At 49.0% G+C, this 22,917-nt stretch overlaps 1 protein-coding gene across 4 annotated transcripts; it reads right to left on the reverse strand.

The window, feature by feature from the left end:
• Window positions 1-1,550: 1,550 nt before the first annotated feature.
• On the reverse strand, window positions 1,551-22,917 carry VPS16 (VPS16 core subunit of CORVET and HOPS complexes). Of its 4 annotated transcripts, XM_073792791.1 has the most exons (25): window positions 22,785-22,914; window positions 8,658-8,739; window positions 8,044-8,132; window positions 7,703-7,800; window positions 7,487-7,615; window positions 7,262-7,406; window positions 7,022-7,137; window positions 6,799-6,921; window positions 6,613-6,668; window positions 6,148-6,237; window positions 5,957-6,051; window positions 5,729-5,805; window positions 5,141-5,272; window positions 4,919-5,046; window positions 4,753-4,788; window positions 4,452-4,560; window positions 4,154-4,288; window positions 3,950-4,058; window positions 3,762-3,859; window positions 3,572-3,679; window positions 3,173-3,250; window positions 2,907-3,076; window positions 2,729-2,825; window positions 1,954-2,057; window positions 1,551-1,838 (listed from the first exon to the last, which is right to left on the reverse strand). In XM_073792791.1, the coding sequence occupies exons 3-25, from the start codon at window positions 8,111-8,113 to the stop codon at window positions 1,694-1,696; spliced, it is 2,448 nt and encodes an 815-aa protein (XP_073648892.1). In that variant the 5' UTR covers window positions 8,114-8,132; window positions 8,658-8,739; window positions 22,785-22,914; the 3' UTR covers window positions 1,551-1,693. The 4 variants fall into 4 exon arrangements, with proteins under 4 accessions (XP_073648892.1, XP_033695136.1, XP_033695137.1 ...); XM_033839245.1 differs by lacking the exon at window positions 8,658-8,739 and having other exon boundaries at window positions 22,785-22,917; XM_033839246.2 differs by lacking the exons at window positions 3,572-3,679; window positions 8,658-8,739 and having other exon boundaries at window positions 22,785-22,917.

Consider the following 22,917-nt stretch of genomic DNA (forward strand, 5'->3'; position numbering starts at 1 on the left):
TGAGAGGCCCGCGCACCGCAAAAAAAAAAAAAGATGGCATCTATTTCCCCTTGGAATTGGATGGGGTAGGTCCATGTAACTGCCTTGACAAACAGAATATGGCAGGTATGATACTGTGTGACTTCCAAAACAAGGTTAGGGAAGGCAGTACAGCTCTATGTGGCTCTCCTGGGATGCTGCCCTTGGGACCCAGATGCTATGTCGTGAGGCAGGTGTTATGGCTGACAGAACTAAGGTTCCGGTCAACAACCAGCTTCAACTGCCAGACATGTGAGTTGCCAAGCCCTCAGATTCTAGTCCCTAGCTGTCAAGTCACCCCCAAACTTTGAGTCTTCCAGCTGATGTCCTAGACATTGTGGAGCAGACAAACCATCCCTGTTTTACCCTGTTCAAGTTCTCTAAGTGGTGAGAATAACAAATGATTATTTTACAATTTGATTTATATCCCCTTGCAGGATTTTCACAAACTTACATTTACAAATCAGGTGGAGGAAGAAAAAGAATCAGAAACATCTTAGCAAGCTTGAGTCTCACTCTTTTTAAGCATAGCCCTAGGGGCGTCAAAGAGGGGAAAGCCAGATGTTCCAGGGAGGCCTACCTTCTCTCTGGGCTTTGGTTTCCTCCTTTGTCTTCCTTCAAGACTTAACGGGGGCAACAAAAAGAAAGGTAATGCCCTCAGTGTTGGGTAGGGGCGCTGGGGCATGAAGCCAAAGTGCACTGGAGTACAGAGGCTAGAGGCAGAGAGCCTGGAGGGCCACGAAGGCATTCCCACTGACCAGGGGCAAAGCCTCCATTGAGGGGAGTGGGGAGCCAGGGGTCTCCAGTTTGCAGTTCTTCCTTGACAGAACTGCCAAAAGGAGAATTCCATTCTCCTTTTCTCTTCAGCCCAGAGACCACTCAGAATTGCTCACCACTATCCAAGGGGCAGGGCTTCCAAAGGCTCCTCCTTGATCCCTCCAATCCAATGGCCACATGCCTCTCATTAGTCCTCCAATTCTCACTGTAGTGCAAACCAGGGGGGCCTTCCTTCAGGATCCCCTGCTCAGAGGGCCTGATTTCAGGTCCAGCTGAGTCATCCCTCCTCTGTCACAACAGCCAAGGAGAAGCTCTAAGACTCCCAAATGTCCAATAAGGTTTCAATTCCCATCTTGCCACATACTTGCTCCCCCGTCCTCGATCCTCTTCTGTAAGAGGGGGTGATATTAACTATCTCACAGGGCTGTCTTGTGGAATAAATGAAAACAATGGTAAAGTGTTTAGCATGTTTCGTGTGTGTGTGTGTGTGTGTGTGTGTGTGTGTGTGTAATGCTTTTCAGTGTGGTTCTTGATGACTTGGTGCTTATTATGTTTTGTGCCACCTTTCCCCATAATCTTCCTAGGGGCTGTGGGCTTGAGAGGACTTTCCTTGGTAACTGTGGAGAGGGGTCTGTAAATCTCACTGGAGAAGCTCCCTCTCCAGTACCCCACAATCAAACACATGGTTCTGCTGAGGTATCTGGAAGGTTCTGCCTCCAGCTTGCTTTTGCTTAGAATGGACTTGCATAGACAAGTACTCTAAAATGTTTCGACTTTATTTACAACCAGAACCCTCATTCTCACCCCAGCTCTTCGGGCTTTGCTCTGGGGTAAGAGCTAGATGAGCAGTGACACTTCTGCCAGGCCCAGGGCTTGCGGAGATGAGCAGGTAGGCCCCTCACTTCTTCTGGGCTTGAGCCCGGGCCCGCTGAATCTTGTCAGCTGTGGCCCCATCTGTGGCTCCAGTGCAGTGGGACAATACGAGGCTCATCTCTGCCTCATTCCGGTGCTCGATGGCAACGTCTGCAGCCTGAGCCACGTCCCTGGGGTTTCAGCAGGAGGGGAGATGGTATTGCGCTGCCCAAGGGCACAAACCATGCCTCTCATCAGCCCACTGGCTCAGCCACCCAGCACCCTTAGGGCTCTCAGCAGACGCACCCAACGAGAAGCAAGGCCTTGACCTTCTGCTCAGGACCCACGCGGGAAGCATACTTTTTGGCTTCATATTTGTTGTGTTGTTTCATGCAGATTTCCACAAAGGGCTTAGGAGAGGGAGAGGGTGGAGAGGGAAAATAAGGCAGAGATCTCCTGTTCTCTCTCTTATGAGCAAAGTCCAGTGGATTTATTATCCCAATGTATTTTATATACCCTTCAGTCTGTATAATGCCCGCCCATTCCCACCCAACATACACATACAACAGTTGTGATCTCAACATTCTTTGGGCAGAAACAACCTACCACAAAGATCTGTTAGAGCTTTGGGACCAATTATTTCCATGTGTCCACTCCACCATCCACCGCTACTCACTCACAGCAGGCACCTTCCTGCCCTCCCAGGGCCTGAGTTTTCTCTCATGGCTGCCCTTATCCCACCGACCCACCACACCTCTGAACCACCTGCCACAGAAAACAAACCCCTCAACATCCTCCACTGCCTCACATATGTGCCCTCCCTGTGCCCCTCCCTCCCAAACAGGACTTTCCTTCAGGCACGTGGTGTCCCTTGTGGCCCTCCTTTGGGAAAGCAGCTCATTCTCCCTGCCCCTCAACATTTGCAGGCAGACTCAGGCCCATCCTCCCATGTGCCTGGCCCAGGAAGCTCCCACTAGCTCTGCGGGAGAGCTGAACAGATGTGTGAACAGACTGTCTGAGCCTGGCCCTCTCCCCAGTACTACCTCACTGGAGGTGGGGTAGAGGGAGGGCCCCATCTCACCAGGTAGCCGATGGGTGATTTCTTGCTCTTAGAAAACTTCTCTAGCTCCTCCCAGTCTTCCAGATCTGCTAGGGCGGTCAGCTTCAGCCACCAGAGCCTGTGGGAAAGTTGGGGATGGAGGTGTTCCAGGAGGGGCAGGGGGTCCTGGGACCTATAGGCACACCAGGCCCTCATCTACCTCTTGTCAGGGATGCGGAAGTCACGTGCCAGCTGCTCCGCACGCTTGTTTTGGCCGCTGAGGATGAGGGTGGTGACCGTGTCGTGTACAGACAGGTCTAAGAACCGGCCCCCCAGCTCATCTTCTAGGCGTCGCTGCAGCCGTAGGAGCCGCATTTGATCCTCTGTGGCCTGGGGACAGGGATAAGGCAGGACAGGGATGAGAGGGACAAGGAGGGAAGACCGGGAGGGGAGGAGAGGAGGTTGTTAGAGAAGAACGGGACAAACCTTGGCTGCGAACTCATTCTTGGCCTTGTAGAATGCGTCGGCTGCCGCCTGCAGAGCTGCGACTCGCCCCTCAATACGCTGCAAGGGCAAGAAGGGACACCTGAGTTCATAGCACAAAGGACCTCGGCCCTCCCACCCAGGCTATGGTTTTCTCCCCCATCGCTGTGCCCAGGGTTGCCACTGCCAGCCTTGGCCACTGGGCACACGGCTCTGCTGTCCCTAATGGAAAGACCAGCTCCTCTGGGACCAATCCCCAGCCTGGCCTCATGTCTTCTCAAGCTCTCCCCCCACAGTGAGGACCAAATGGGGTATGTACTGCATTCAAGGCCTAGACTCCTGGAGAAGGAGCCAGACCACCGGCCCAGCCCGTGGGCCCCACCCGCCCTGCGGCCCTCAGACCTCCTCTGCAGCGTAGCTGGCTCGGACGTGGAAGCTGCCCAGCTCCTGGTGGTTGTCATCCTGATTGTAAAGGTCCTTCAGTGTCTCTAGCTCTTGATGCTTACAGAACTGGGGCCACAGCAGGTGGGCAGTCAGCAAAGCCAACTCAAGGGCTCAGGAGGCTCCACCCCACGCTGCCCCCTGCACACACCTGTCGGTACAAACTTAAGGCCATGGGCTGGTTCCGAAGCGTCATGAAAAAGTCTCCTCGGTTCAGCTCATTCTTCAGGTGCAGCAGCACCGTGAACACTATGGGACAATAAGGTGGGATGAGGGTCCAGCCCAGCCCCTTCCTCAGCCCAGGGTCCCCAGCCTTGTCCTCACCCAAACCCTGCTCACCCAGGTCAGTATCCCCACTCTCGATGGCCTTGCTTAGCGCCAGTTTGCTCCTCTTCATCTTTAGGAGAAGGGGAACCTGTTCCCCAGAGCGTGGCTCATATTCCAGCAGCTGTGGGGTGGGGAGGAAGGCACAGAGAGAAGGAGCTGGCCTGGGGACCTCTAACACCCACATCAGAGCATCCAGGGAGGGCTAGGCACCCGCACCTTGATGGCCAGCTCCGTGCGGCCACAGCCATAGGCTCGTGCAGCAATGTCAGAGTAAGAGACACCAGGTGTGTCCCCCAGCTTCTGGTTAATGGCACGAGCAACATCCTCGTCAGACACGTCCTTCTGTTGTACCTGCAGAGGGAAGGGGGTGTCACACAAACCTGGCTCTCACCCCTTAACCCCCACCCCCACTGCCTTGATCAGGACCCACCCTTTCAGCTCTACACTTATTTCCTACACCTCACCAGGGCCTGTAAGCCCCTAAATGCCCTTAAACTCTGTCCTATATCCTCACCTTGTAGCAGGCCCAGTGGGCCAGGATTCTGCTGACGCCCTGCACTTCAGGAAGCCGCAGGTACTCACATATCTGAATGGCCAGGGGGTAAAGCCTCCGCAACACAAGCCTGGCAGACAAGGGAGGTGAAGGGCACAAGGGATAAAGTGGGGTAGAAAGAGGGCAGAGTGGTCCCAGCCTGTAACTCCAGCCTCTCAGATCCCAAGGAAATGAATCACGAGCAGTGACCACAAGAGCACACCAGGGGCTGTAATGCCCACCCACTTACGGCCCTCCTCCCAGCACCCTGGGCTTGCTGTACCTGTCCAGCAGCACCTGGATGGTGAGCTGCTTGTATCTGTATTTTATTTGGTTAAGGATCCAGTTGGGAGATAAGTCCTATTTGCCAAGGACCTTCAGGAGGCATCTCCATCCCCTTGCCCTTCCACCCCTGGAAGTAAACACCCTGTCAGCACACTTGGGGATACTGGCTATAGGTGAGGGGAATCCCGATGTGATAGTCCCGAATGGCATTGAGTACACGAAGGTCCTGACACATGCGCACAAAGCTGTCGGGTGGAAATCTGTCCAGGAAACACTTTCCAAAGGAGGCCGCCTGAAAAGAGCCAGAGGGCAAGAGAGAGCTTCCCTCTCTGCCAGCCCACCCTTGCCCAGCACCCCCTCCCTCCAGCCCTGCCATCCAGCCCAACCCTGAGCAGACTCTTCTGCATGTCTGGCCAGTGCTCATGTCCCGCGGCCTCGATGCACTGCTGCACGGCCTGGGGCAGCTGCCCCAGCTCCTGGATCTCCCGTAGGTACTCATCCGCCTTCTGGCTCTCTTTCTGGGGAGGGGGGAAGGTGCCAGGGACAGTGCGTCATGACTGAGAACACCTCCATGTCTGGCCCCTAACCCCTCCGGGCTGTGGTTCAAATGGGCTGGTTTGGAAGGCTGCAGAGGCCAGGCCCCAAATCCCCTCAGCCCACTCAGTCCTCCCCGCAAGGTGCCCACACACACCCCCATAGCAGCCCACAGTTGCCTGTGAGGGCCCTGAGACCTCTCAATAGAGCCCTGACTTGTGCCTAGACTGGGGGTTCCCTGCCCCTCCCTATCACCACACGAAGGACACCATGTCCCTTCAATCCACCTGAGCCAGCTCTCTCTAGCCCAGCCCACCCCAATGTCCTGTCTGGACCCCTGTCTTGACAGGTAGCACTTGGCTGCAGGGGCATGGGCTGGGCCAATTAGGGGAAGGGGAAGGACAGCATCCTGAGGCCCAAGGAGAAGCCCAAGGCTTTACCTCATATTCCTTCTGGGCCTCCAACAGTAGCGCTCCGGGGGCCATTGAGGCAATTTTAAAGATCTCCTCGCTGGCCACTGGGAGGAAATTGGTAAGTGGGAAAGGGGGTCAGGAAACCCTCATCCCTACCTCAGTACCCTGATCCTACTCCGGGGCACCGGCCCAGGGCAGCTGTGGTGCCGAGGAGCCCCTGCCCTGGGTCACCCGGTGCTCTTATGAGGGCCTCACCTGGAACCTCGTGCAAGAACTCATGGGTACTGCGGGAGAAGATGCGGACCCCATCCAGCTCAGGCACCAGGTAGGAGTCCTCATCCAGCACGAACCTGAGCTTGGTCAAGGTTCCTAAGAGCACCCAGAGATGGCGCAGGGCAGGCAACCCTCCTTCCCCCTCCTCACCCCCAGCAGCCCTCCAAGGATACTGGATGCCCTCAGGTGCGTCGCCCACCACCATTAGCCGCCTCTCCCAGGCTACCACAACGGCCCTCTCCTTGCTGCGAGGACGGCTGCACCTGTGGACAGCACCACACACACACACACACACACACACACACACACACACACACACACGGACACACGGGATGCCTGGTCCACAGCCATGTCTCCCACATCGCTGCTTGTATCACTCTGCCTTGGGACAACCCTGCATAGGCTTGCTGCCGCTTATCCCATTCCTCTGGCTGACCGGTCTGCTTCCCTCTCATCCTGTGCTGTCAACTCCCAGGGGTATCTGGGGCCCACAGGGGACTGGCCCCTCAAATATGCACTGGCAGAGAAGACAAGATTCAAGCTCCACTTGGCTGGGTCAGTAGACAGGATGAATCAACTTGTCCCAGGAGACAAGGCTATGTCCACTTCTACCCCCAGGATAACACCCTCATCCTCACCAGACCATCTGCTTCGGGGGAGCCCGGATGTTGCAGTTGAACTCACACAGCTTCTCCTGAAAGGGTGCAGGGAATGTCATGGTCCTGTCTCAACAGTCACCAGTCTGGTTCAAAAGCCCTTCCCCTACCCACAAGAGATCTTTCCTAGACAAGGCATGGTGCCCCTGTGTTGTCCCAGGATCACACCTTGAGAGACGCTGTCCCCATCCAGATGTACCCTGTGTCTGTGAAGAGCGCCAGGTGTCTGTAGGTGAAGGAGACAGCCATCTGCAGGAAGCTGCTCACTCCTGCGGCTAGGCCAGGGGGTGTCTGGGGCAGGGCCGGAGAGGACACCAAAGATACTGACTTCTCAGAGCCTCCCACTGCCTCCCCCAGTCCCTCCAGTTCACTCCCACTCAAGGCCTCTCACCACTGCAGAGCAGGCTGCGTGATCCAGGAGGTAAAGATCAGGTCCTACAGCCAGAAGAATGTGTGCCACTCGGTCCTGGCACATTGTGGTCCAGCATGATGGTGCACTCTGCAGACCTGCGGCCAGGGAAGAGGACAACCTCAGGCTGACCAGAGCCCACAGTTTCTGCCTCTGATGGTCCCATGGACTGGAGGCACATTTGTGGGCAGTGAATGCTGCCTCAGGGGTGTCAGGGCTCACCTGGCACCTCTGGCATCCGGCGGAGTTTGAGGTCGCCCACGTTGGCACTGAGGGTGAAGCGGTGGGCCCCTGTGAGGATGGCCACCCCAGAACCAAACTCAGTATGGAAGATCCGGGCATCTAGAACCCGGTTCTGGAGCACCTCCTGGAGAGAGGGGCCGTGGGTTGAGGGAGCCGCAGATTCCCAGACTCCATCCCTTTTCCCCAGCCCCCTGGGGCCCCTACATTGCCCATGCTGAAGTGTCTCCGGAAGTCACCATGAAGCCCATAAACCAGCACGACCCCGTCTTCCTGCACACAGAGCAGCTCCTCCTCAGCTGACCAGCCCAGGGACACCACGGGCCCACTCTTCCACTGCAGAGGAGAGGGAGGTTCCGGAAGCTGTCCTCGGGATGCAGAACCCTGTCCAGCCCCCAGCCGCAGGGCAGGCAGGGTGCTCACCAGCAGACTGGCCAGAGGCACACCAGAAGCTGAGTAGATCTCAAGAACTGGCCGTGCGCTGGCAGGCTTCTCCTTCCGCCCGGGGTTCCTCAGCAGCGCTGTGGTTTGAGAAGAAACCTTCTGTCCTAGCTGCCCAGGCCCACCCCATGTGAAGCAGGCCTTATGAACTAGCTCCTTAGGCCCGCCCCACATGTGGCAGGCCTCCCGAGAACCAGGATTAAAAGCATCTCAGTAGGGTGGAGTGGGGGTGGGTAGCATATGCCAGCAAGAACCACCCAACAGCAAGGACCCCAAGTTCATCCCGCGGTCCCAGAGCATGCAGTGCCAGAGGGGAAACTTACCAATGGGGCCCCCATAGGGCGCAGCGGCCACCAGGCAGTCCCTCAGTTCCTCCTTCAGGTCCCAGTCCATGCTATACAGCTCATATTTCCTGCCCACACAGTGACAAACAGAGATTAGACTCGTCATGATCCTGCATCCAGATGGGCTGAGCCCCAGAGGAGCCCCTAATGCCTCCATCTGTTCCCCCCCAAGGGGCAGGGAGGGGGGTGATGACTAGAAACAGCTAGGCCAGCTGACCACATGCATGCTTAGGGATAGCAGGTGAGGGAGCAGAGGGTGTTTGGAGGGCAGGCTGTGTGGCCAATATCCAGGGCACAAAGTGAGGTGGGACTAGGGTGGGGTGGTTGGCTTGAGCCTGCATTAGCAGGAAATAAGACCCTCCAGGAGGGCCTCCCAGGATAGACAGCCTTTCTTCTATTTCTGGTTCTTAACACTGAATCTGGTTATGGGCTTTACACCCAGGGGTCCAGCTCAACGCCTGTTGATAATGAACTCAGTTTTAGAGGTACTGAGTGAGCAGTGCCTGAAAGAAATCCAAGAGGAGCTCTTTAGTAAGCCTAGAGCTAGGGAGAGTCCTGGGTTGCAGATGCCAATATATGAATGCTTGACTCACAGGAGGTAACTGAAATTACAAACTGGCAAACTGGCACGAGATGACTGCAATCTGAGATATGCATGGATCACCAAGAGACGTGCTGCATGGGAAGACAGAGTAGGAGGCTTGAGGCATGCCATCATTTGAAGGCTGGAGGTGGGGAAAAGGGGACAGAGAAGAAGTGGACACTACACCAGGATACCAAGAGAAGACAATGTTCAAGAAGGAGGGTGTTTCGGCTAGTATCATTTCAGGAAACTTCCCGTTAAAGATCAGGAAGATGTCCATCATTTCTTTCTATTGACATTCTTCTCGGCATTCTAGCCAAAATAATTTAAGAAAAAACCCCCAGAGGTTTCCATTTTGAAGAAGGAATGAGGTTGCTACTATTCATTTACAAATAACGAGATAGTCTACTTAGAACATCCAAAGCAGTCTATGGAACAATGAAAGAAAGAGCTCAGTAAGTGATCAACAAAAATCAATATATTTTTTTCTATACCAACTAGTTTTCTATACCATAGCAAGAACTAATTAGAAATATAACTCTTGATAGCAATAAAACTATGATACCGAACAATAAACCTAATAAACATTTTTTGCAAAATCAAATCAGTTTACTCAAGGATATAGAAGACATGAAGAAATATTCTAAAGGATGTATAAATGCAAGAGAATTCCATTAAAAATCAGTCCAATTTTCTGGTGGGTAGGGAAGCACAAACTGATTCTACAGTTCATCTGGGGGGGGCAAAAAAATGTCATCTGAAAGAGAAAATACTGGATAATATTTAAGAACATTTGAAAATATGAAAACAGATATATATATCAGATATTGAATACACTTAAAAACTAAAGTTAAGGACTTCCCTAGTGGCACAGTGGTTAAGAATCTGCCTGCCAATGCAGGGGACATGTGTTCGATCCCTGGTTCGGGAAGATCCCACATGCCACGAAGTAACTAAGCCCATGTGCCACAACTACCGAGCCCGCGTGCCGCAACTACTGAAGCCCGCGTGTCTAGAGCCCGTGCTCCGCAACGAGATGCCACAATGAGAAGCCTGCGCACCACAACAGAGTAGCCCCTGCTCGCCGCAACTAGCGAAAGCCCACGCGCAGCAACGGAGACCCAATGCAGCCAAAAATAAATAAATAAAAACAAAAATACTTTTTTAAAAAAGCTCTAATTAGTTGTGAAAAAAATGAAAATAAAAGTAAAAGAAAAATGGTCAAGGGCTATATCATAACTGTGAAAATATTTTAAAACGAAACATAAAAAACTTGAGAAAAATGTAAGCTAATATTTTCATAATGTGAACTATGGAAAAGTCTTTCAGAGTAAGACACAAAACCCAGAAATTAAAAAGGAAAAGACTGATAGACGTTATCACATAAAACTTAACATATGTATGTTAAACATTAATACATAAAAGTCAAGTGACTACTGTGAAAAAATCTGTAACATTTGTAACAAAGGGTTATCATGGAGAACACGTAAAGAACTCCTTTACAAATCAGTAGAGACAACACAATAGAAAAATAGTCAAAGGATATGAACAGACATACTTAACAACTAGGTAAATATGAATTTAAAAATTATTTTTATGTTTTGGCTATCTGAATGGCAAAAAATTAAGAGGTTAATAAATAACATGGAATATTGTTGAAGATGTGGGAAAATGAACACTTTCCTACATATTGGTGGGAGTGTAAAATGGTTCAACCCTTATGGAAGAGAATGAAGCACTTATGTATCCAATTTTTAAATGTGTATGCACTCTATCTTAGCAATTTCCTTCCAAGAGTCTAACCTATGAAACTACTTGCACAAGTACACAAAGGTATGAATTCACTGCAGCACTGTTTAAAATAGTTTTTAAAAATCCTGGAAAAATCTCCTTAAATGCCCATTAAAATGAGACTGGTTAAATAAACTACTTATGCCCATTTTGGGGAATATTATGTGCCTATTAACAAAGTGACTGGGTATGTTGACATGAAGTGGCCTCTAAGATATATTGTTAAGTAAAAAAAAAGGCAAGCTGCAGTGCAGTATGAACCATATGAATCCACTTACACAATAAAAAACAGCACATATTTTTATAAGCATATTTACATATAATCACACGTATGTGTGTAAATACATAGAAGAACTCTCATAGGCCTCCACACTGAGCCAGCGTGGAGAGACAGTGGTTACCTTTGGAGAGGGTGGTGAATGGGGGAGGGGAATAGGGAGACTGACAATTTGTAGGCTATATACCTTTGCATTATTTGAATTTTTCAACCCCATGTACATTTCTTTTGACCTTTTGTTACTAAAATCCCTTAGATTAAATCTGATGGGAAGATAGATATCCAAACAGACCTAGCATGCCAGTTATCAATTCACTGACACATAGCTCCAAATTCACTCTTCCATATGTGTTTTGTGATAACAGACAGTATTCTTTTAAGAATTTCTCCTTCACAGTGAGCCTGATGTTAAGCCTCCTCAGTAGAGGGCGCTGGAGGAACACTGCACGAGGAAGAGGCTTCTCCTGCTGCTTCCAGCAGGGCAGTCACCCAGCAGCTAGGGTGTGAGGACATCTGGTGGTGCTCTGACCAGCCATGCAGCAACCTCCAAGGCTTGCCCAGACTGGCTCCCTGGACAGACATGGCATTCCTGGCCTCCTGCCTACACCAGGCCCTACTCCCTCTGCATGCCAAGATGCCAGGCCACTGACTGCCCTGCCCGTAGCCTTGTTTCCACTGACCCCCTCTGCACAACCATGCACCCAATCACTGGCTGTGGCTTGCCTTACAGACACTAAGTGCTCCAGGCTGCCGGCATCAGCTCCCCAACTCCCTCTGCACGCCCACACCACTGACCCCTAGTTGCAGCTCACCTGTGGCCCCTACCTGCTGAACCCCAGAGGGTTGCTTCTTGCTGGCCAAGCAACTGTGGACCAGCTCTGGCCCAGGGAAACCGGTAAACTTCACTGCCATCCGGCGGGCTGCAACTGTATTTTCTCTGAGGTCTGAAATGAACCCCAGCCTGGGGAAGGTCCCTCCTGCCAAGTTTGTTGTTTCTTGAGTACTCTCCCTTAGCCCTAGGCTACCATATAAAAATTTCTCACATCTTATAGTTACTCTTTATGACAGCTTAATAATTCCTTACATTTATTAAACTTGCCCAGTCTACATCTCTTGACTGGACCCAGACTAATTGGTGCAGGGAGTGGCCCCAGGAGACAGACTCCTAAAGATGGGATTTGAGGACTGGTTTGGTCATGTGCTTGGGCTTGGGTGCAGTGCCGTGTTCCCTGACAATGCAAAACGGATGCTAGTAACCCACTGCGTGCAGCAGCATCACAATTAACCAAACCTGTAGTTCAGTGTAGTGAAATGCCAAGTCAAACACGTGCTTGACTGTATGGCAATAACGATGATTATAAAGGCTGTGGTGTGGATGGGTTATTTTGAGTGTACTTGAACATTTACAAAGAGAAAATGACAAGGTTAGGTCCATTAACTTTCAGCTGCAGTCACGGTCTGAGAAGCAGAAAGCTTCTGTAACAGCCTAAAAGAATCTCTTACTTCTTGTAGTCACACAGCTGCTACTGCTGAAAATCAAAGACAGAGTTTAATCTTATGGGTTGTTAAACAATGACAGTTAAATTCTCTGGCACATGTGAAAGTTAGGGCACTAATTAGAAAAGAAAGGAATCCTGAAACTTGGAAGGGAGATAACTGGTTAGACCCAGATGAAACTGACAATCTTGAGCCCCCAAGTCATTCTGAGTCTTCCTTACCAGTGGAAGTAGCTTGCCTTCCTGTGTCCGAGGAGACTAGCCTTCCTCTACTTGAAGACCCTGTTATGCTCTCACTTGAGGTAGATGTCTTGGGAGCCTCCCTCTCCAAGGCTGACCTGGCTAACATTACTGCTGAGTGGTTAATCGGCCAAGAGCAGAGACCAATACATGGTCCCAGTATGGCACCATTCCCAGGGGGAGCAGTCCGCAAGTCGATTACACTGGACCTCTTCCATCATGGAGGAGACAAAGATTTGTCCTCACTGGAATACATATTCTGGATGTGGATTTGTCTTCTTTACCTGTAATGCCTTTGCTAGCACCTACCATCGTGGACTTACAGCATGTCTCATGTACCATGGGACTTCCTTGGTGGTCCAGTGGGTAAGACTCCATGCTCCCAATGAAGGGGGCCCAGGTTCGATCCCTGGTCGGGGAACTAGATTCCGTGTGCATGCCACAACTAAGAATCCTCATAATGCAACTAAGAGCCCGCATGCCGCAACTAAAACGCACCACAAGCAAAATAAATAAATAAATAAATAAATAAATAAATAAACAGAACGTCTCATCTACCGTTGTAGCATTCTGCAAAGCCTTGCGACTAATCAAGGACTTCACTGCACAGCAAAGGAAGTGCAGCAGTGGGCTCAGGTCCATGGAATCAACAAGTCTTACCATATATCCCATTACCCAGAAGTGGCTGGTCTAAATGTACTGACGACTCAGTTAAAGCACCCATTGGGAGACAGTATCCTAAAAGTATGGGGCCCTGTCTTACAGGATGCAAGCTTATGCTTTGCATCAGAGACCATTATATAGTATTATCTCCTCCACAGTCAGAATATGGGGGACCTGGAATCAAGGAGTGGAAGTGGGAGTGGCTCCTCTCACTATTACACCTAATGACTCTCATTAAAATATTGCTTCCAGTTTCACTAACTTTGAGACCTATTGGTTTGGAGAGCTTAGTCTCCAAGGGGAGAACGTTTCCACCAGGGGACACAACAATGGATTCACTGAATTAGAAGATAAGAGTGCTACCTTGGGGACTTCCCTGATGGCGCAGTGGTTAAGAATCTGCCTGCCAATGCAAGGGACACGGGTTCAAGCTCTGGTCCAGGAAGATCCCACGTGCTGTGGAACAACTAAGCCCGTGTGCTGCAACTACTGAGCCTGAGTGCCACAGCTACTGAAGCCGGCGCGCCTAGAGCCCGTGCTCCGCAACAAGAGAAGCCACCGCAATAAGAAGCCCGTGCACTGCAATGAGGAGTAGCCCCCCTCGCCGCAACTAGAGAAAGCCCGCAGGCAGCAACGAAGACCCAACGCAGCCAAAAAATAAATAAATAAATTTATATTTTTGTATATATATATATATATATAAAGGGTGCTACCTTGCCATTTGGGGCTCCTTATGCCACTGAAACAACAGCCAAGAAAATGGGGTTAATTTACTGGTTGAAGTGATTATCCTGATGGCCAAGGGGAAATCAAGCTGCTGCTACACAATGGAGGCAAGGAGGACTGTCTGAAACCCTAGGGATCCTCTGGGGCACCTCTTAGTACTTCCGTGTCTAACAAAAAAGGTTAATGAAAAACCTCAGCAATCAAAAAAAGCAGAATGACTGAGGTTTGGGTCACTTCACTATGTAAAGAGCAGAGCAGTGAAGGTTCTGGCTGAGAGCAAGGGAAATATGGGATGGGTAGTTGAAAAAGGAAACCATAGATACTATGATCTTGTGACCAGTTACAGAAATGAAGACTATAGCCACTTTGTGTATTTTCTCTGTGTTTGTTGTATGCATGCGTTTATATATATATACCAGCCACTATCTTCTCTCCTTCCCATTTTTATTTTATACACAAATTATTAGAGGTTAACTTTAAAATTCAATTTTTAGGTAACAGAATATTCAGTGGGACTGTAATTCAATTTGAGGAGTAACTAATATAGTGATTGATACAATGACTGTTAAGACTGTACGTCTTCTCACTTTGGGAAAAAGAAGTTTACTTGTAAGAAGGATGGTATCTTGTTAAGCAGAAATATAAAGTTGTTTTGTTGTTGTGAGGGAGTTGAAGTGTAGAGGGCACTTGTGGAAGCTGATCAGCCGAAGAATGGACTGTGCCAGTTATCAAATTATTGCCTCCCAGCTCCAAATTCATCCTTCAATACATGCTCCACAGAGAGCTAGATGTTAAGCTTTCTCAGTAGAGGGCCCTGTAGTAAAGGGATATTGTAGGAGGAGGGGTGTCTCTGGCTGTTTCCAGCAGCTGCAAGGTCAGTCAGCAGTGTGGGTATGAGGACATCTGGTGATACCATGCACCCAGAACACACAATCCCTTGGTGACCTCACAGCATTGGCCTGGACTGGCATCCACCTTCCCGTGGTTCTCTCCACAAGACACCGCATGCTCCAGGTCTCCTGCTTATACTGGTGCCCCCTGTGCAAGCCCATGAACCTGGCCACCAGCTATGGCTCACCTGTGCCCTATCTGTGCCCAGGAGGGCTGCTTCCTGCTTGTCCAGTGACTGTGGACCAGCTCTGGCCCAGGCAAACCAGCAACTCCCCCACCATCCAGTGGGCTGCAACTATACCTTCCCCAGCGAGGTAGGAACCCCAGCTTGAGAAGGGCATTCCCCGCCCCCCAACTTGTCCTTCCTTTCTCCTCAGCCCTAGGAAAGGACAGTTTTATTTTATCTTATAGTTACTTTGTTATCACTGTTTAATAGTTCTTTATACTAAACTTCCCCTATTTAATCACTGTATGGTTTGTCTCCTAATTAGAATCACAGTGATATTAACTGTGTCACGTTCCACAGACCACTTGCTTGTCACAGGAGGGAAAACGGGTGAGGATGTGGCCATCAGCCTCCAAACTACCTGTCAATCTCAACTTCCCTCGTAGCAGACAACCCGATACAATGATGCCTCCAGATGAACACCACACACACATCACTGTACAAGGTGTTTCTGCCAAAAATGTCAACCTGAATCTGATCAAGCCTTTAGATCTAACACACAGTTTCAGGAAATACAGGCTATGATAGAGAAAAAAGTTCAAAGGCACCACGAGGAAGCAAGGGGACAAATCCAGAAAGCGACTAGGTCTCTAAAACAAGTCAACGTCATGAAAACAAAGGGTAGGGGTGAGAGTAAGGATGATAATGTTCAAGTTTACAAGAGACTTAATTAAGAGAGATAAGCAGGGAATTCCCTGGTGGTCCAGTGGTTAGGACCCAGCACTTTCACCGCGGGGGCCCAGGTTCGATCCCCGGTCAGGGAACTAAGATTCCCCGCAAGCCACGCAGTGCGGGCGTGGGGTGGGGTGGGTAAGCAAATGAATAATTCTTATTTGGGTCTCAATTTGAACAAACCAGTTATAAAAAGGCATTTTGAAGACAACTGGAGAAGTCTGAAGAAGGACTGGTTGCTAGATGATATTAAATGTTCATTTTGTTTGGTGTGAAATAACACTATAGTTTTCTAGGAAACTGTCTTTTTTTTTCAAAGTAATACACATTTAAGGTGTGACTATAATTTACTTTAAAATATAGCAGAAAATGTATTTGATTGAAAAGATGTCTGGATATTGTTTTTAAATGGTCCCAAAAAGTGTGTGTGTGTTGAGGGATGGGGGGCGGGTAGATGAAAAGTGAATGGCAAAGTGCTGACACTTGTTGAAGCTGGGTGATGATGAGCACATGGATGTCCACTACACCACTTTTAGAACATTTACGTATATTTGAACTTTTTCTTAAATTTTTTTAAACTTACAAGTAGTTGAAGCAAATGTATTACAACACAATAACAATTTTTAAGCCTAAACAATGGCTATGGGTATTCACTCTACTATACATTTTGTGTGTACAAATTGTACATTTAAAATGTACAATTTTAAATTGTACATTTAAAATTTTTCACTGTAAAAAGTTATATACAAATTCCAAGAAAAAAGGGAGGTCACCTCTATCCAATGCCCCAGGCAGTCAAGCTCAAATGAGGCCTGAGCTGTGTCCAGTGCAGTAACAGGATGTCACTGAGAAGAGGGTGGTCAGACCATAGTGAGTGATAGGTGGGAAGAGAGAAAATGGAAGCAAGTATAGGTGGCAGTTTTCAGACCTTTGGTGAGGTGAGGAGGAGGGACTTGTTTATTTTTTGAATAGGGAAGTTTATTTTTTGTTAGGATGGGGAGATTTGAATATAGAGGTTGAGGTCTGAAAGGGAGCCCTTGGGGGTAAGGATCGTGGAAAACAATGTAGAGGTCTTCAAATTTTCCTGCAGCAAAGAAACACCTGGCTGCTTGTTAAAATACAGATCAAATTCCTAGGACCCAACCCAGAGATAATGGAGTAGATCTGGCCTAGGAAGCTGCGTGCAGCCAGCATCTCAGGTGACCTTGATGCAGGGGGTCCTGCGTAACAACAGCTGGAGAAACCTATGGTGGCGGGAGGGTGGATGGACGGCGCATGGTTTCTGAGAAGGCAGGGAGACGGGGCACACCTCCTTGGCAGGTTGGCAACACAACAGGCAGATTTCGTCAGGGGAACCCTACACTCTTCTAGGCAACGACTTCCAGCTCTCTGGGAAGCACAAGGTGAAGTCAGCGATTGGCAGGAGAGACCCAAGGAGGCTTTCGCTGCAGTCCAGGAGGTTAGCATCGACACAGACTGGGGTGGGAAAGAAGCATACGGGTACAGGAGTAAGGGTCAGGGAGCGAAGAGCAGCAAAGCATGGGCCACCTCTTCAAGCCTTCAAGGTAAAGAAGGCTTCTCAGGGACAGTGAGGTGACTCAAGCTATGCCTCGAGGTCGGCCTGGGGCGTGGATGGACAGACTGAGAGCAGCATCTCAGAAAAGTCTAGAGGTGAGAACTCTGTGACGCTAGGCCGTATCTTCCGTGAGGAAGGTCAGCTACATATTTCTCCTCTACCTGCAGGTCCTGGAAGTGGAAATCCCCAGAGCAGCAGTAAATGGACCCTGGGTCTAATACCAGAAAATCACTAAATCTAGCAGGTATGGTAGTCTCAATTCCAGCCCCCTCCGGGAAACAGTGACAAAATCCCTGCTGCAGTGCAGCTGAACTGCTGGAAAAGCACAGTCCACTGCAGTAAGAGAAGAGCTTGTGTGAAAATAGATGATCTCCAGCCTGTCCAGGCTGAGCTGTCAGATCACTGTGGAGGAAGAAGCGCATCAGGTCTAGCCTTGGGGAATAATCCATCAGTTCCAAAATCCCCAGGCCCCGAAGAGAGACCACAATCACCCCCGAAATCCCTTGACTCCAGCCTGCCTTAAAAATAAATAGTACTAAAGTATCCTTGTGCTGGAAATGTAAAACGGTGCAGCTGTCATGGAAAACAGTAGGATAATTCCTCAAAATATTAAACACAGAATTACTATATGATCCGGAAATTCCACTTCTGGGTGAAAACAGGGTCTCGAAGAGATATTTGTACACCATTGTTTATAGCAGCATTATTCACAATAGCCACGAGGTGGAAGTAACCCAAGTGTCCACTGACAGATGAATGCATAAATAAAATGTGGTATATACATACAAAAGAATATTATTCAGCCTTAAAAAGGAAGGTAATTCTGATACATTCTACAACATGGATGAACCTTGAGGACAGTATGCTAAATGAAATAAGCCAGCCACAAGAAAGCAAATAGTGTATGATTTCACTTGTATGCGCTATCTAGAGTAGTCAAATTCATAGAGACAGAAAGTAGAATGGTAGTTGCCAGGGCTGGGGGAATGGGAGAATGAGGAGTTATCATTTAATGGGTATAGAGATTCAAATTTTTTTTTTTTTTTTTTGCGGTACGCGGGCTTCTCACTGTTGTGGCCTCTCCCGTTGCGGAGCACAGGCTCCGGACTCGCAGGCTCAGCGGCCATGGCTCACGGGCCTAGTCGCTCCGCAGCATGTGGGATCTTCCCGGACCGGGGCACAAACCCGTGTCCCCTGCATCGGCAGGCGGACTCTCAACCACTGCGCCACCAGGAAAGCCCTAGAGATTCAATTTTGCAAGATGAAAAAGTTCTGGAGATTGACTGCACAATGTGAATATACTTAACACTCCTGAATTGTACTTTATAATGAATAAGATAGTAAATTTTATATTATGTGTATTTAACCACAGTTTTTTTTAATGTTCACGTTTATACGTGCAAAACAGACAAACGTACAAAGCCATAAAACCAACTAAAACAGTCAACCTCTCTTCTACTAAGAGTTCCACAAGTACGAAATGTATCTTCGGTCTCCTTCACCATAAAGGATGTTTCTAAGGGCTTCCCTGGTGGCGCAGTGGTTGGGAGTCTGCCTGCCGATGCAGGGGACACGGGTTCGAGCCCCAGTCTGGGAGGATCCCACATGCCGCGGAGCAACTAAGCCCGTGCACTGTAGCTGCTGAGCCTGCACTCTGGAGCCCACAAGCCACAACTACTGAAGCCCCCACGCCTAGAGCCGGTGCTCTGCAGCAAGAGAAGCCACGGCAATGGGAAGCCCGCACACTGCAGCGAAGAGTGGCCCCCACTCGCCACAGCTAAAGAGGGCCCGTGTGCAGCAACAGACACCCAATGCAAGCAAGAATAAAAATAAATAAATACATAAATGAATAAAAATAAATTTATTAAAAAATAAAGTACCTGAAACACTGTGTTCAACACCAAGCTCACTCTTTTCCCCACCAAACTCACTCTTCCTTTCTCATTATGTTAAGCCAAAAATCCAAGTCATCCTCGATTTGTTGCTCTTCCTCCTCCCTACTAAATGCAACTCATCACAATGTCCTTCAATTTTACCCCCTTAATATCTCTCCTATTGGTCCCCTTCTCTCCATCTCCAGTGCTCACCACCATCAACTTCTCCTTGGTCTATTCCACCAGCCTCCTAACCAGTCTCCATTCTTGCTTGCCCCTTCCAACTTGTCCCCCCATTGCCTCCAGGAGGAACTTAAAACACACACACACACACACACACACACACACACACACACACACACACATCCTGCAAATCCAATCACATCAATCCTTTCACTTAGGCTTCTCACTGGTCTTCAGATAAAGTGGTCTCTTACCCTGTCTCCTTGTCTGTGGCACTCCAGCCACACTGGCTCTCTCTATTTAGGTCACTGAGAGTGTCCCTGTCTCTCTCGCTTCAGGACCTTTGTATATGCTCTTCTTGGATCCCATTCCCTGCACCTAGGTCTACTCATCTCCTGGATGGGGTATTGTTTCCTTCAGAAAGTCTTCTTTTCCTCTGACTTACCAATCTGTTATATGCTTTCTGAGGACCCTACACTCTCCTTTACCTCACTGCTTATGATCAAACAAATACAGAGTCATTAGTGGTTATCAACTGTCTCCCTGCTGGCTATAAGTTCTGAGGGCAGAAAGGGTCCATGTCTTTTTATTGGCCCAATATACATTCAGTGTGGCAAAGGGCTGGGCAAAATTATTTAATGGTATTATCTCAAACTGGGTTTTTAGAATAAAAATGGTTAAAATTCTGGAGCCTCATAAGAACTAATCACCATTACCTCTTCTTGCCCTCCCAAATTAGTGATTTTTCCAGAACATTACTTCCAATGCAAAAGAATCCCATCCTGTAGATAGGACTTGAAATGTCCGCCACCCTGTTTATCATTCATTCACTTATTTGAACATGTATTAAGTCTTGGCATAAGGTTATACACAAATACAAATAAACCTAGTATCTGCACCTAAAATATTTTCTACTTATTTTATTTTCCTACTTAAAAACAAAAACCCTATGCTTTAACACAGGTTCTAGAAGAAGACCGAGCTCAAATCCTGGCTCCACTATCTGTGTAACCTGGTCACCTTAACTTCTCTGTGCCTTGGTTTCCTCATCAGTAAGATGGGGTTAAAATAATGATACCTACCTCATGGGGCTGTGAGACTTAGACAATTTAATACACATAAAGTACTTAGCATGGTGTCTAGTACATAGAAAGGCTCAACACCCATTACCAAGAGCAACACATCGTCTGCAGCAAGGCTTATACCTCTACTCCCTTCTGGCGGTACAGTACAGGTAAGGGTAGGCTAGCCATGCAGATCATGTCTATAGCATGTACTCAACATTTACACTCATTTAAAACTTTATTGAGGGACTTCCCTGGTGGCCCAGTGGTTAAGAATCTGCCTGCCAATGCAGGAGACACGGGTTCGAGCCCTGGTCCGGGAATATCCCACATGCCGCGGAGCAACTAAGCCCGTGTGCCACAACTACTGAGCCTGCACTCTAGAGCCCACGAGCCAACAACTACTGAAGCCCACGCGCCTAGAGCCTGTGCTCCACAGCAAGAGAAGCCACTGCAGTGAGAAGCCCACGCACTGCAATGAAAGTAGCCCCTGCTCGCCGCAACTAGAGAAAGTCCCCGCACAGCAATGAAGACCCAATACAGCAAAAAAAAAAAAAAAAAAAAAGATAGTAAAATTTTATTGGTGTATAAACAAAGCTAAGACTTCATATGATAACCAGGAGTTCTATGGCAATGAGGTCACCATTTTCAGTACTCTATTTAATAAGCCTGTGTAGGCAACATATATTTTCAAAAGTAATACATATTAATTTTTTATTGATTGATTGCCGCGTTGGGTCTTCATTGCTGTTCGCGGGCTTTTCTCTAGTTGCAGTGAGCGGGGGCCACTCCTCACTGAGGTGCGCAGGCCTCTCATTGCAGCGACCTCTCCCACTGCAGAGCACGGGCTGCAGGCACACGGGCATAGTTGCTCTGTGGCATGTGGGATCTTCCCGGACCAGGGCTCGAACCCGTGTCCCCTGCATTGGCAGGCAGATTCTTAACCACTGCGCCACCAGGGAAGCCCCAAGTTAATATTTTTAAAAGTATATGCTGTGTCGTAAACACCAAATTACACGCTACCTATGTCAACTGACAACCCTTCTCCACAAAAAGTTTAAATCACTGTTATTTCCTACTGACTTCCCTGATTTTTAACTAAATTTTTGCAACTTTTCTCACATTGTACAGGCACATTTATAAGAATCAGAAATAAACAACAAATGCAACAGATCTCTAAAAATTGCATCAAGGCATTTGTCCACCTCAGAAGTGTTAAGGGCTGACATTTTGTGTATTAAAGATTACAGTGAAAAGTTTTAACATGTGAATAACAATGGTATATAGTTTCACTAGCATTAACAGTTGTCTTCTATTGAAATAAGACCCCAACGAGATGCCTTTGTGATCTTTAGTTGCAATCAATAAAGTATTTTTTTAAACTTTATTAGGCAACCACTACATAGCAGGCACTGTTCTAAATATGCACTGGAGATAAAGAGATGCAAGAAATGCTCTCAGCCCTCAAGGAATTTGGTTTAGCAGAAGAAACCTATACAAACATTGCCCTACTGTGCCATACATAACAGACCTTAGCACTGGGTCTTGTGAGACCCAAAGGAAAGTCAGCTGAAAGTCAAGTCTGTTGGGCTTAAATCAGGGAAGGTTTCAGAATGAACCCTTAAACTAAGTCCTGAAGGATGAGTAAGAATTCTCCAGTGAAGTAAAGAGGGAAATGGCAGTGCTCACAGAAGGAACTGCAGGCTGGTGTGAACACAGGGAGCCCTGAAACGTCATGATGTGTTGGGATCCTGTTCTGTGCAACTGGAACACAGATTTGGGTAGGAGTTGAAGAAATTGAAGTCGAAGTTGAAAAGACAAATAAGGCCGGTTTATAGATATAACACGAGGAGTTTGTACTTTGTTTTTCAAAGAAGAGAAGTCATTGGAAAAAATCCTAATTAGGGTAATGATGTGATCAGTCTACACTTTAGAAAGATTAGTGGTTTAGGACTCCACGACTCCCATGAGAGGGCTGCCCCTAGCAGGGGGTCCTCACTCGTGCTGCCTCTGGATTTAGTGGCGATTCGCCTCCTTCTCCCGGCCTTGGTCAGCACTGTTACCCCGCCCGCCGTGCAAGCAGGCCCCCGTAGGAGCACCCCTGGTCTGACTTCAGCAGCACTTCCCGGCAGGAGACCGATCACTCACTGTCACCCGTGGGCGGCCACCCTCAACGTGATCTGAGCATCCTTCCAGAGGCTGACAGCCCTGGGCTTCAGTTGGGCTGTGCCGCTACCAGTGTGACCACTACGGTTGCCTCAGTTTCCTTCTCCGGAGAAGGGGAAGGCCCGGCCCTAGGTGGCTGTGTGTTAAGTGGTAGACGCCGCGGGAGAGCCGGCGAGGGGCGGACCCCAGCGCCGTAGAGACCGCGACGCGCGCGTCCGGCTTCGCTCAGAGACTCAAGCCGGCGGGCGAGCGGGATAAGCCAGACCGTGGGAGGCAGGGCGGGGCGGCTCACCGGTAAAAGGCAGAGTCCCCAAGCGGGTTCCAGTTCGCGGTGTAGCAGTCCATAGCTGGTGCAGGTGGCAGCCAGCCAGCGCCGAGGGGACACGCACCTAGCGCGGGCTCCAGGCAGGCACTTCCGCTTCCGC

The sequence above is a fragment of the Tursiops truncatus genome, chromosome 15 (assembly GCF_011762595.2).
Source record: "Tursiops truncatus isolate mTurTru1 chromosome 15, mTurTru1.mat.Y, whole genome shotgun sequence".
Lineage (NCBI taxonomy): Eukaryota > Metazoa > Chordata > Mammalia > Artiodactyla > Delphinidae > Tursiops > Tursiops truncatus.